Here is a 13193-nt window from a genome sequence, read left to right on the forward strand (position 1 = left end):
TGCTGAAGCAACTCAGCCGAGCTCTTTAGGTGCCTGACTTTACTACTTTTCATTACATAGTTTACTCCTTTCCCTACTTAAGTTTTTCAGACTAATGCCTGGCACAGGAGGGAAGCAGCTTGGGTCCTGTCTTGCACAGTATTTGCTCCTTCAAAGCACTTTTTGTTGTTTATAAAAGCATAAGCATTAGGAAGAATGTAGAATATTCTGAAGAAGGAAATGAAGAATGGGCACAGATTCTCAGACAGAAAGGAAACAAAAGTTTTGGCATTCTTATTGAACCCTCTCTTTTACACAGTGAGATACAACCCATGCTCCAGACTCACTGAACAACTGTTATTTTCTGTTTTCAGGAATGAAGCAGTTGCTACACAGCCACTAGGACCTGCTTGGTAATAAATTCAGAATTACTGAACGAAAGCCTTTCTTCAATTATTTGTGGATCAGAAAATGATCAGAAAAAGTATCACCAATCTTCATTAAGGCCATAGAAGACTATACAAAAACTCTTCCTCTGACCTCTAGAAAGAGAAGGATGCCAGCAGTCAAAATCACAAATAAATAAAGATGACATTGCCATCTTTAGGTTAGGAAGGTAGTGAAATGAAAATGGAGTAGGTTAAAATGCTAAACCACAAGGATATCTCACGGTTTCTGACCATACTGTTTTGCATAGAGATGCATTTAGTTCCTACGCCATCAAGTACATAAGATAAAATAGATAGCACATAAGATAAAATAACTTAGTCCACAGAAGTAATGAAACCAGCAAAGATAAGACTTTTTCAAACAAAGGAAATAATTTCAGTACTCCATATAGTACAATGCAAATGACGTAGCTTCCAATTTTGAGGTCATCAGAGTGCTCATAATTTGATGGAGCAATAAGAACTCATGCTCCAAAATACGTCATAACTATGAAACAGCTCTCAGAAAAAGAGTTAAGAGTCAAGTGCTACAAAAGTAATAGTCACCTCCGAAACTGACCCTTTGCTGTGTCTGGCAACAGCACTACCATTCTGCAACACCAAGTCACCTCTGGGTGCCAGGTGATGAGGGGTTGTGAGATACAGAGTCCGTCCACCCAAGTGCAGAAGGTCTGTGATGCCTTTGCAACCCTCTCGAACTCTGCGCAAAGACTGGTGCTGCAGAGCCTATATGCAGCACCTCAGCTTTTGGAGCAGCCAGGACCAGTAAATCCTTAAAGCAGGGGCAGCTGCTTCTCACTGTTGAGTTCCCTGGTTACCACTCTATTTTAGCATTTACATAGTTGAGGGAGAACCATACCAATGACTTACACACAAAGGCAGAGATACAAATAAATACAGAAATACAAAATAGGTTTCTACAGAGACAAAACCTCATACTAGCTGTGTTTGACTCCACCGCTGCCCACAATGAGGACCTTTGCTTTGCTTTTTAAAAAATAAGACCTTGCTGTACAATTCTGTTGCGCAAATTACTAGCTTAATTAGGAACTTTCTGTCCACACTTACAGAAACTGTAACAATTGTCTTTACCTATGTTCCACCTCGTGTATCTTTTACTAACTAGAGAACTGTTTACCAACATACACCTCTGTATGATACAGTATCCCTAATATAAAAGAACAGACTCCAGAAAAACTGTCCAAACACAAACCACATTGCAGTAACCTAACTTTGCCACTTTTTGTTGTATACCAAGGTAACAGGAGTGTCAAAAATACTGCAGATAGCCAGAAATCTTGAACATCTCATTTGTAGCAAGTATTCCTACTTGCTGCTGTCAGCATTCACTGCACTGAACTTTTCCAGTAAGGTGAATGCACAGTTTGATACCCTTTTACTGCCATCTTGATTCTGATTTGTGCATTCAATTTAAATAGACCATTACATTTTCAAAAATTCAAATGTCCAAAACCTCAGGAGACTGGCAAGCTAATAAACTTGTCATGCCTGCTTATCAACTAAAGCCATTTCACTGATGTTACCTGAAAGTACTGTTTGTATTTAAATCTATTCATAAAAGCAGTATATAGTATGATCAAAAGGAAAACATGCAAGAAGAGCTCATGCTTTGCACTGTGTGCTACTAAAAGCCTGTAAAAATTAATGGACTTCCATATGCCTACACTAGCATCGCCTTCTCTGTGATAACATTTGCCAAACTAGTTTCCAATCCTGTAGCCTCAAGGGTTTGTGCATCTTGCACCACATGCATGAAATGCAGAAGCAGTCACATCCATCCTACTAAAATGCCTAGGACTTAAAATAAATTTTAAAGTGTAAAGCTCAAGGTAAATAAATAAGTAAATAGACAAAACTACCCCAATTCTAAAATTTAACTTTCAAACCCCATCTCAGAATTTTCTGGGAAAAGATTTGAGACTTTGAATGAGCCAACCAATGGTTCTAGCTACGGTGACTGAGGTTGGCAAAGCAGGGTCTGGGGTAATATGTAAGTTAGTGGCAATAAGTAAATTAATAAGTAAATTAAACAGGGACAGCCTGTTATTGCTAAGGGACTATTATAATACAGACAGTACTGTAATTTTAATACCCTTACCCAATTCTCAACCTGCCTTTTAAATCAGAATGGTAGCACATACTTTACACTAGTTTACACAACTACCCTGTGTGCAAGGCAGAGACAAATCAAGTCATCAGCTACCAAACAACAAACCCTAAGCAATGTGTTTTTCACTACTGAATAAACTCAGACCTACAGTAACAGGTCTGGTCACATCAGTGTTTGCCCAGAAGAGACATTCCCAAAAAGCTTTTCACATGCAGAATTCAGCCAAAATAATTAATGCCTTCACACAACACATTGTTGCAAAAGCTGAACCTTACCAGTCCTGCCCTAAGAGAGTAAAACAGAATAATGAGACATCCTGCTCCAACACTGAGTTTACAATTTGCAATCAGAATAAAATGCAACTGTAATTCCCTCTCAGTGGAAATGAAATACAATAAACAAACAAAACAAGCTATGTATATCTCACATCTAAGACTTTACAGAACAAAACAAAAAAAAACCCTTCTCCAACTGAACACCAACCTGAACACCAACCTAAACCTACACAAAATAAAAAAAAAAAAAAAAAAAAAAAAAAAAAAGCACCAATATAAAAACATTGGTTACAGAGCCATTGAAGTTTCCTGATCTGTTTTTCACACTAACCATAGAACACCTGAGATGTGAAGCATATTAAACAAATGACAAAAGGGAGGTTACTGCATCTTAAACCACTGTAATCTGGATTCTAGGATAACAATCTGCCATGCTAAATCCAAACTGTCTGCACTGTATATCCTATCAGCGGAATCAGTCGAAAGCAGTGGCTTTTATACAAGAAAGGTGCTTTTTCTCTGTTCACAGTATCATCTCCATCAACCCCTCTCTTAAAGCACAAATATTTTTACTGAAAACATTAAAGTACATATTTTCTGCAATCCTCTTGGCATCTAATCGAACTCTTAACCCAGAGTTCACCAAGTGGCTACAATCCTAATGACTTCAGCATACTTTAATGGACCAACGAGACATTAGCCGCTCATCTCTGCGAAAGATAGGTAACCCCTACCTTCAAGTGACAGGAAAAAAAATAATAACATACACTATGTAACTGTTCATAACACCAGAGCGTATATACAAAGAGAAGGAACAAGGGAAAACACTTTAATGAGATGTCAGAGGTTAGAGGCTGTAGCAACTTCACACATACCTTACAATGGAGGCAATGAAGACTGCAGGTGCTACAGCCATGCTTTTGTTGCTACTGGTTCATGTAACTGCCCCCTAAACCACTGCTGTGGCTAATCCTATTACTGGCAACAACACATAAGAAACAAAATAAAACTAAACTAAACTAACTTTGTTAGACAGCATTCAGAATAAACATGGCAAGTTTCCACATATATATATATATATACCTGCTCCCTTTTTAAAGTGGTGACCCTCAGAAGTTTATAATGCCATATTAGCCCATGAGAAAGAGAAACCTGCTTACATTTTAAAGGCCAGACAAGTTTTTTCTCCAATTGCTAACACACCACATATACACTTAACTCCATGCATAAGTTCGACTGAAATCCATATGACTGCTGTCATAGATGAAGCTAAGCATACACACATAGTCACATATAGAACTGGAGCTTGACTTTAGTAAAGCTTTTTGCCTCTACTACTATATTTCAGAAAGCACCCATTATTCTGGGTGTGACTCCTGTGATCTATGTTTATTCTTGCATGTTTCCTCTAACATCTGTCAAAACTTCCAGCTTCCCTTGAAGCTGCATTCCCAAGCATCTTCAGCATGCAGAATAGATTTGCAGCTCACACATCTGAAGGATGTTTAAATCGCAGAGGACATCTCATTAACTTTTGTTCCACTTAATATCAAAATAAAGGGATACTGCCCTTGAACTGGGAAGAGGATGTATGATACAGACACCTTGGGTCAAGCAGCTGGAAAAATGGCATACCAAAGAAGGTATAAAATTCTTTAGAGAGAGAGAGACAGGACAGCTGAAAAGAACAAGTTTTCACTGCCTGTTTTCAAATCTCCCTTTCATGCTTTGCATTAGACGTACAGAAATGGGGTTTAATTATGTTTGATCCACACCATCTCTTTTACCCACAAAGTTGGAGTTTGTAGATCCAGTTAATGCCGGGTATAAAGACTGACCTAAGGCAAATGAGAGAATCCATTCTGAGAGAATCTTAAGGACACTGCAGCAGTTCTGAGTCAGATCTCAAAAACTACATGAACCAAAGACTAAAGAAGACACCTCTGCACAGGCCCAGTAGAGAAGGACTTACCTGTCTCTTGTGTTCTTTTGGGGTAAGTCTTGCTGCGACTTCTTTCAATGCATTGGTCAGGCCGCGGGAGCTGCACAGAAGGGTCTCTGGCCATTTGGAAAAATGTTCTGCCACTTGAAAACACAAGGAAACCATGAGAAAACACTTGGACAGTTATCAAAGAAATAGAGAATCTTTAGACTGAAAAAAAAGCAAAACAACAAAAGAACCACCAAAAAAAAAAAAAACCCCACCAAAAATGCATGGGGTTTGGGCAACATGTTTTGTTAGCTTTTCACATTTCATCCCAGCTCTGGTTCTGCTAAGTAGCACTACCCTGACTTTAGTTTTGAACCAGGCATTGGCAGAATCATCAACAGACTGTGCCAACCTCTTCTATATTTGTCATTTTCAAGAGGAGCTAAGCAACTAAAACAAAATGCTGGTTTATTAGGAATAGGAAAAAACAATGTGACCTTTTGTAACCTCAAATAATTCTAACATGATTTTAAGTTATTTGTTTACTTTCTGAATTCTTCTAAGTTTTCACCTCAGGAAAACACATACTTAACATTGCTCAGTTCAAGTCAGTAAGAGGCCTACTTCTCTGCCATGTACAATGACAACCTAAAGAGCATGGAAAACAGCATGCAAAGCAAGCTGGAATAAAGGAGTCCCACTAGCACAGGCCAAAATGATAATAAGCCATGCAGAAGTCCTGATTCCCATTTATAGTAATGCTCTTCTTCATTGCACAATTTCAGTAAGTTCAAATAAGTTTAAATAAATTCTTTTATGCTCTTTGTAATGTTCCTTTCCATGTGACTAAGTGGAATATAGTGTTCATAACAAAATTGCAAAGCAGGCATTGTATTCCTCCCCAAAATTCTGTGCTTGCTTATGGAAACTTACACATAAGAGAAGCAACTGGTACTATTAACTCCCAGTTGCCCGAGCACCTGCAGTTCAAAGACATAAAAGGAAATGAGTATTGTTACTAGCAAGTGCCAAGCAACCACACAGGCATCACATACATAGATTTTCTGAATTATGTGAATACCTCCACTAAATATGGGTTGCATTTTCACCAATAGCCGCAGCCAACACTGCAGAATTTTTATCTTCTCAAAATCTGTAAAATAATTTAAGGACAAAAAAAATCCAAAATTACATCACAATAACGCTGATTTTTGACCAGTTTAATGTTTTTTTTTCCCTAAGTTAGCCAGAAAGTACTCCTGCTCATTGGCAACCATGCCAGTCTTGCAAATTCCAGAAGCAGTCTTAACAAAACATCTGCGGATAAGACTTTCCAAGAACACTAACACTTCCATGTATTAACTAAAGCATCTGATTTTAAGAGAAGGAAATTGCCTTCCTATTTGCTACCTAATGAGAAGTAGAAAATTAAAAAGCAAAAAGATAGTAACAGTCCCCACACATGCACACTCAAATGCAACTATACTTAAATGCTAGAGATGTGTACAGATACACAACACCGTCACTGCTTTTGCTGCTAAAACAAAGAGACCAAAGGTAAAGAGGGGAGATAATCAAAGCTGATGGATAAGCAAAGCACATGTAAATGCTGTTACTGCTGCTCTGAATTTTAAGAAAAAAGTTAACATGTCAATCACCAATTGACTATAACTATTATATATCATTAACGCTGTATAACCAGTAGGGTGCAACCAGATGTCACAACCCACATTTCCTAGAACATCAACTTAAGTCGGGAGAGTTCTCAAGAATCACTGCAGCAAAATAAGGAACAATTCGTATTAGAAGGAAAATATGTACTTTCATGTTTTCTAGACAAAACTAACATTATAAACATAGCTGCCAGTAATGACCATCATCCCAACATGGCAAGTCGTATAAAATTACCCCTGAAACAGATTAAAAAAGGAAGAACTTAAACACACCACCACCAGGAATAACACAAATGTAGTTAAGTGCTTCATGCTGGTTTTTTAAAATTTTTTCAATGTCCTGGTCAGGACAAAACCTTTTCTGTCCCAGCACCAGTGCCCTGCTCCAATCTGCGAAAACGGTCCAACAGAGGAAACTGTGATCCACAGTACTCTGTCCAGAATCCAGAACTCCTATCCATTTTCACAGATGGGATAATGCGGGTCTTGATCCAACTAGAAATCCAAAAGGCAGTACAATCATTCTCCTGCCTACAGTAGGAGGGAGGTTGATCATGCCAGATAACACAGTAACCCAAATAATCTTAACTACTATGAAATACTCTGAAGAAGAGAGAAGATGGGACAGAAACACACCAGTGACCCTTGCTGGACACAGTCCAGACTCAGTCACATGAGCTCAGACTCAGAACTCATATAGTCATCTCTCCATTGGCAACACCTATCTTACAAATGAGATCTTACATCCAAGGGTGAATTCTGACTGACTGAGGACAACAGAGTTAAAAATATAAAGTCTCAGTAAAACTCAGTAAAAACTACTGGGCTTCTGACATCTTACAATTTTAACTACATCCTTTATCTGCTAGACCTTTGTGACACAGCAGCTAGATGTGAAACCTACTCTCCTTCCCAATTCAGGCTAAAAATGAGACCAAGTCCTCCCTGTATACCCTTAGTCTGAAGTTACTGCATCTTTTAGAGCTTGCAGTCTTGAATGCTTACCCAAACTTCACAGATATTCCAGTTAAAAAAGATACCCACACCTCCTTTCAGGCCTGCCCTCACTTTTATTCTTCAATCAACAGCACTGTACCAGCAGTACTGTTACAGGATTAAATACAACCATTAGGATCAGGAGCCCTCACTCAGTTGCAGCTGTAAAGAAGGGCATCACAATTACAGACTTCATACACTTCCTTGTACCAATCCCTTGCTAATTTCCATAAGAAAGGTGGGAGCAACATTCTCCTTGTCCTGGCATTTCCCAGATTTCAGGACATTAACATAATTTCACAACTTACAAGGAGATTTTGACTTAAAGCATTGCCAAGGCTCCTTGCACTTTCACTACAGGCTACAGCAGGCCCAAGCCAACTCTGGGGATCTGGAGAATGAGAAGTAACCCACATTTACTCACAAACTGTCAGACTTCCAAAGGGAGTCTGTTAAAATGACTCTGATTCATGCTGTTTCAGAACTGCTCTGAGTCACAGTCTGGGTGGGATTTTTCTTTTTCATTGAAGAGGATAAAAGAAGGAACAAACTGAAGTTTAAACAATGAAATGAATTTACCTGTACCGATGTTTATAACCTATGGATCCAAACTTGCTGAATTTTCTTGACAGAGAGTTTGATTCATTCTCTGGCACTCTATGTAGTTTGAAAAATACAAACTTCAGGTTACAAAAAAAATATTTTTCTGCTAGTTCCTCTTCATTACTACCTACAGGCACACTCTTACAGGGTTGAGAGCGCCACACAACAATGTATATGTTCTCCTCTTTTGAATACACACTTCTTTATTTCAGAGTTTACTATAAACTGCTGGCAATAGAAACCTTTTGCTTAATATTCCACAGGAGTGGGCAAAAACACCATCTCACAGTAAGGAGACTGCAGGAGGGATTCTGAGCTTACTAATTGTCCTGGGTTCAGCAGCAGCAGTCATTTTTCTCCTTGGTAGCTGGTGCAGTGCTGTGTTTTAACTTTTGGCCTGGGAACAGAGCTGATAACAAGGATGTTTTGGTTTGGCCAAGGACTTTGTGAGCCTCATGCTCTGCCAGGGAAGAGGGGAAGCTGGGAGGAAGCAGAGACAGGACACCTGACCCAAGCTAGCCAAAGAGGTATTCCATACCACAGCACGTCATGCCCAGGATGTAACTGAGAGTTACCCGGAAGGACAAGGGCTCTTCTGGGTTGGACTTGTTTCCCGGCAGGTGGTATTGTATTCTCTTCCCTTGTTATTTTCTCTTATCATTGTTGTCGTTGGTAGTAGCAGTGGTGATTTGTGTTGTACATTGGTTGCTGGACTGCTCTTGTGTCAACCCGTGGGAGTTGCGCTCCTTCGATTCTCCTCCCCATCCCTCCGGGAGTGGGGAAGGGGAGAGCCGGGGGGGGGGAGGGGGGCTTGATTGCTTCCAGCCCAGCACCACTTACTGGGAGTGAGTGAACAAGCTGTCTGGCTAGGGTTTAAACCACGACACTCATTTACAGCACTGCTAAATTCAGACCCAAGCATCCGATTGATCAGTTCCTAGCTAGGCACCTTTGCACATTTCTGTTGGTGTTTTTGCCACAGTGAAGAAAGTGTTTTGAGATGTGTAATACTGGAAAAATTTTATGCATTTCAATAACTAACATTATGGAAATTCAATGATTCTTTCTATTAAAAAAAAAACCAAAGTTTCTGTAAACTGTAGAAAATAGTAATATCTGAAATCCAAAGGCCTCAATCAAGTAAATGCTCCTACAGAAAATTTTATGGTTAAATATGTAAAAATGTGTATGTCAGCTTAAATCGTGCACATACATTTGTAGATACTTCTGTTAAAGGCTACTTTATGCAACATGAGATACTGTTTCAAAAAGAATTCTAAGACAAGAGAAACAACCAAAATAAAAAAATTCAATGAAACAAAACAAAACAAACAAATAGTTTAAAATTACCGTTTCACATCATTGTAAAAAAAGGGAAGGTATCACCTTTTAAAAGCATTCTATAATCAAGTGCAAAAATGTGTTTCTAGGCAGCAAGCCTGTGTTACACCACGTTAGAGTGTAAACAGGTGTAAGTACTCAACTGTGCTGAGTAAAGTGTTCTTAATCAACACAATAGCCTTGCTTCTGGTTAGTGAAACTGCAGCTTCTGCATGGCTCACCTGAAGAACGTATGATGCTCCACACAGCATTTCCAGAGATGTTTGCATGTGATCTTGTTACATGTTTCAAAAAAGAAGGAAGTTTCATTGCACTGAAAACAAAACAAAGCAAATCAATATTGTTATAAGAGATTCTGCCAGGGAAGCGCTTACTTACTGAGCACAAGAACTGACCATCTCATATCAAGGCACATAAGAAAAGATAGCAGTATCAAGAAAAGCAGGTTCTATAATTCTGTAGAAATCCTCACTTAAAAGAGGTTTTGTTTTCTTTTTGGTTTCTCATTGCCTGAAAATAATTATTTACAGAATCAATTCCTCAGTGTTCTGAAAAACGAAAGAAAAAGGAGAAACAGAAAACAAAAACAAAAGAGAAAGGAGATTATTGAAACACTGCTGTGCCTTCATTATTGTTCATAGATACCACCTTTTTTTTCTAATTAAAAAGGACAAAGACTTTTTCAAAGAGTATGTTTTTGATGTTTACTGAAACCGCCCCTCAGATGTCAAGCAAAAAATACAGTCCCAAGGCTCTGTTAAACAGTCTAGAAAAAGGCAAGAATAGGTAAAAGAAAGAAACTCAAGATTTGTGGCAAACTAATGCGAAAAAAGCAACACAGAGAGAAAATGCACATAAGATGTATAGAAGAACAAAGGTGAAACTGGAAACAAAAAAGATGAAAGGAAGGAATCATAAAATCATAGAATAGTTAGGGCTGCAAAGGACCTTAAGATCATCAAGTTCCAACCCCTCTGCCATGGGCAGGGACACCTCCCACTAAACCATGTCACCCAAGGCTCTGTCCAGCCTGGCCTTGAACACTGCCAGGGGTGGAGCATTCACAACTTCCTTGGGCAACCCACTCCAGTGCCTCACCACCCTCACAGTAAAGAACTTCCTCCTTATATCCAAACTAAACTTTCCCTTGTTAAGTTTGAATCTGTCACCCCTTGTCCTATCACTGCAGTCCCTAATGAAGAGTCCCTCCACAGCATCGTTACAGGCCCCCTTCAGATACTGGAAGGCTGCTATGAGGTCTCCACGCAGCCTTCTCTTCTCCAGACTGAACAGCCCCAACTTTCTCAGCCTCTCTTCATACAGGAGGTGCTCCAGTCCCCTGATCATCCTCGTGGCCCTCCTCTGGACTTGTTCCAACAGTTCCATGTCCTTTTTATGCTGAGGGCACCAGAACTGTACACAATACTCCAAGTGAGGTCTCACAAAAGCAGAGTAGAGGGGCAGGATCACCTCCTTTGACCTGCTGGTCACAGCAGAAAAAGATTTTAAAAAACAAAAAACCAAACCAAACCAAAACAAACAAACAAAAAAAAACAAACAACAACAAAAAAAAAAAACAAAACCAAAACAAACAAACAAAAAAAAAACACAACAAAATATTTAACTTCAAAATACTAGGAAAAGCATCAAAGGTAAATAAAAGGCATAAAAAAAAATCTCCCGAGGAAGACAACAAAAAAAGAATATTGAGAGCTTAAAACCGCATCACTGTAAACTGGCAGTCAGTACAGCAGACATGAGAAAAAGGCAGGGAGAGATGAAAGAGAAGTCCAACGCATACAACCTATAAAACACTTCCAACAGACAAGAAAAAGCAACAGACGCACCACATTGCCTGTCTCCAACAAGCTAAACATTCATATATGGTCACATAAATTACATTTCCATATATCTGCCACTCTGAACTTAAGCGTGGAGTTTTGTATCCGTGATTTGCACAGAGTGGAGTAGTCCCACTGGTAGTCAGTCATATGATACCATCTGCAACAAAACTCAGTCCATTTCCCTGCTATGTGAATTACAAACAGGGTAATGATTCATACTACTTTCAGCAGCTGATTTTAGGAAATGGATGCCCTTGCATTAGTTATACTTCTGCAGTGCCATACATACATAGATAAGAGTTCTGGGAAGTTTCTCCCACTCTTTATTTGATGAGGTATACTGACTGACCTGCAATCATCTTGCAAACTGTGAACTAACTCAGTATGTTGCCTAGAATTCAAAATTTCACCTCTAACAAAAATCAACTATATTAACAGCTGCCAGACAGCCTCACAAAATCATGAATTACCAGCCCTTCCTCCACAATGAGACAAGTAACAGTGAATGGCAGAACTCTGCACCTGTGATTACAATAATTGAGATTTCATTTCCTCACAAAAAAAAACCAAAAACAAACAAACAAACAAAAAACTACACCAAACAAAACAAACTGGAGACATAGATATGTTCTTATTTCCTCCCATAGATTATTTTATTTAGTTTAAATGGCTGTCTGGATCAGTCCCATTAAATAGCCAAGGAATGAAAATCATCATTACTCCTATAAATATTTTATAAATATAAATACATAGTCCTTTATAGTCCTATAAATATATTCCTACAGTTCCTTTCAGGCTTGATAGGGATTTTGTCTCTCTGCAAGATTCACAAGGGAATTATTAACTTGGAGCAAAAAAAAAGTAAAACCAGAAACCAGAGACCAGAGACAAGAGTCTACCCACTGAAAGACCATACTGCATTTTTAAAGTTTCAAAGCAGACATGTCAAGGGGTACTCTTCGTTTGCTTATTTTACACGAAACATAAATGTAGCTTCATATGTTATGATTTAATTTACATTACAATTTCTAGATCAGACTGTCATTTGATGTGATTTCATATAAACCCACACAACTGTAGACACCAGTGCACTTTTAAAGAACAGTATCAGATTAGGCCCATGGTACTGCAAACTTTATACAACATGATGAGTCAATTTAACTTCTGCTAGGAAAGAACTCAGTGACTCACTTTAAATATGCAGGATCTTGCTCCTTCTTTTTGTCAACTCTTCCTTCTTGTTCACTCCTAAACTTGATTTTTATGTAAAGAATCCTCTGCTGCACTTAAATTTATTTAATTACATAACCTTGGAGGACAGAGTTTGTGAGATGGGGGAATAAAGAAGCAGAGAAGAAGCCATGGGTGTTTGGAGGATTTTTAAAGAGACTTTTAAATAAGGCACTTCTGTTGTATCTTATTATTAGCCCAGTTCAAACACCACTGAATTCCAATTCAGGGTAATATTCCCAAAAGCGAAAAGGTAATGCTTGTCCATGTTTTCTTCTTTTTTAAGAAAATTTTCCCATATACAGAGTAACATATAACAAAATCAGTAAGTGATGAAAAGAGGGACAGTATATGGGCATTGCCATATGCTTGAAAGATCTGACCAGCAAACATTACTGATTCCATCATTTGAAGGCATTATTTTCTAAGGCAGAAGAAAGCTCATCTCAGCCGGTTAACAAAAAATTTTTCATGAAAGTGCTTAAACATCTATACTTGGTACACAGCAATCAAAGGCACCCAGGAAAATACAGCATATGCCTATAGATCCAACTTATCAACAAGTTATGGAATTCATATCTGGAAAATAAACAACAGACAAAAAATCAGGGGATGGGCCAACAAGTTTTTTGATAACACACTGAGGTTTATTTATTTAAATCTGAAGGAAAAGCATGTCTGAAAACTATTGCTTCAGAATGGATGCTTGGAATAATTCAAATAGAACAGTTAAATTTTTCTA

General features: G+C 38.5%; 1 protein-coding gene across 5 annotated transcripts in view; it reads right to left on the reverse strand.

Moving 5' to 3' along the window:
- EPB41L4A (erythrocyte membrane protein band 4.1 like 4A) overlaps positions 1–13193 on the reverse strand; it is a 121945-nt gene that overhangs the window by 33623 nt on the left and 75129 nt on the right. For all 5 annotated transcript variants that reach the window (XM_057430856.1, XM_057430854.1, XM_057430853.1 and 2 more), the window contains exons 10-12: positions 9599–9690; positions 8013–8090; positions 4807–4919 (exon numbers count right to left, since the gene is read on the reverse strand). In XM_057430856.1, the coding sequence (XP_057286839.1) occupies positions 4807–4919; positions 8013–8090; positions 9599–9690 (283 nt within the window). The remainder of the gene's footprint in view (positions 1–4806; positions 4920–8012; positions 8091–9598; positions 9691–13193) is intronic.

The sequence above is a fragment of the Pezoporus wallicus genome, unplaced genomic scaffold (assembly GCF_028554395.1).
Source record: "Pezoporus wallicus isolate ANWC-B61680 ecotype Strahan unplaced genomic scaffold, APGP_CSIRO_Pwel_v1 contig_2721, whole genome shotgun sequence".
Lineage (NCBI taxonomy): Eukaryota > Metazoa > Chordata > Aves > Psittaciformes > Psittacidae > Pezoporus > Pezoporus wallicus.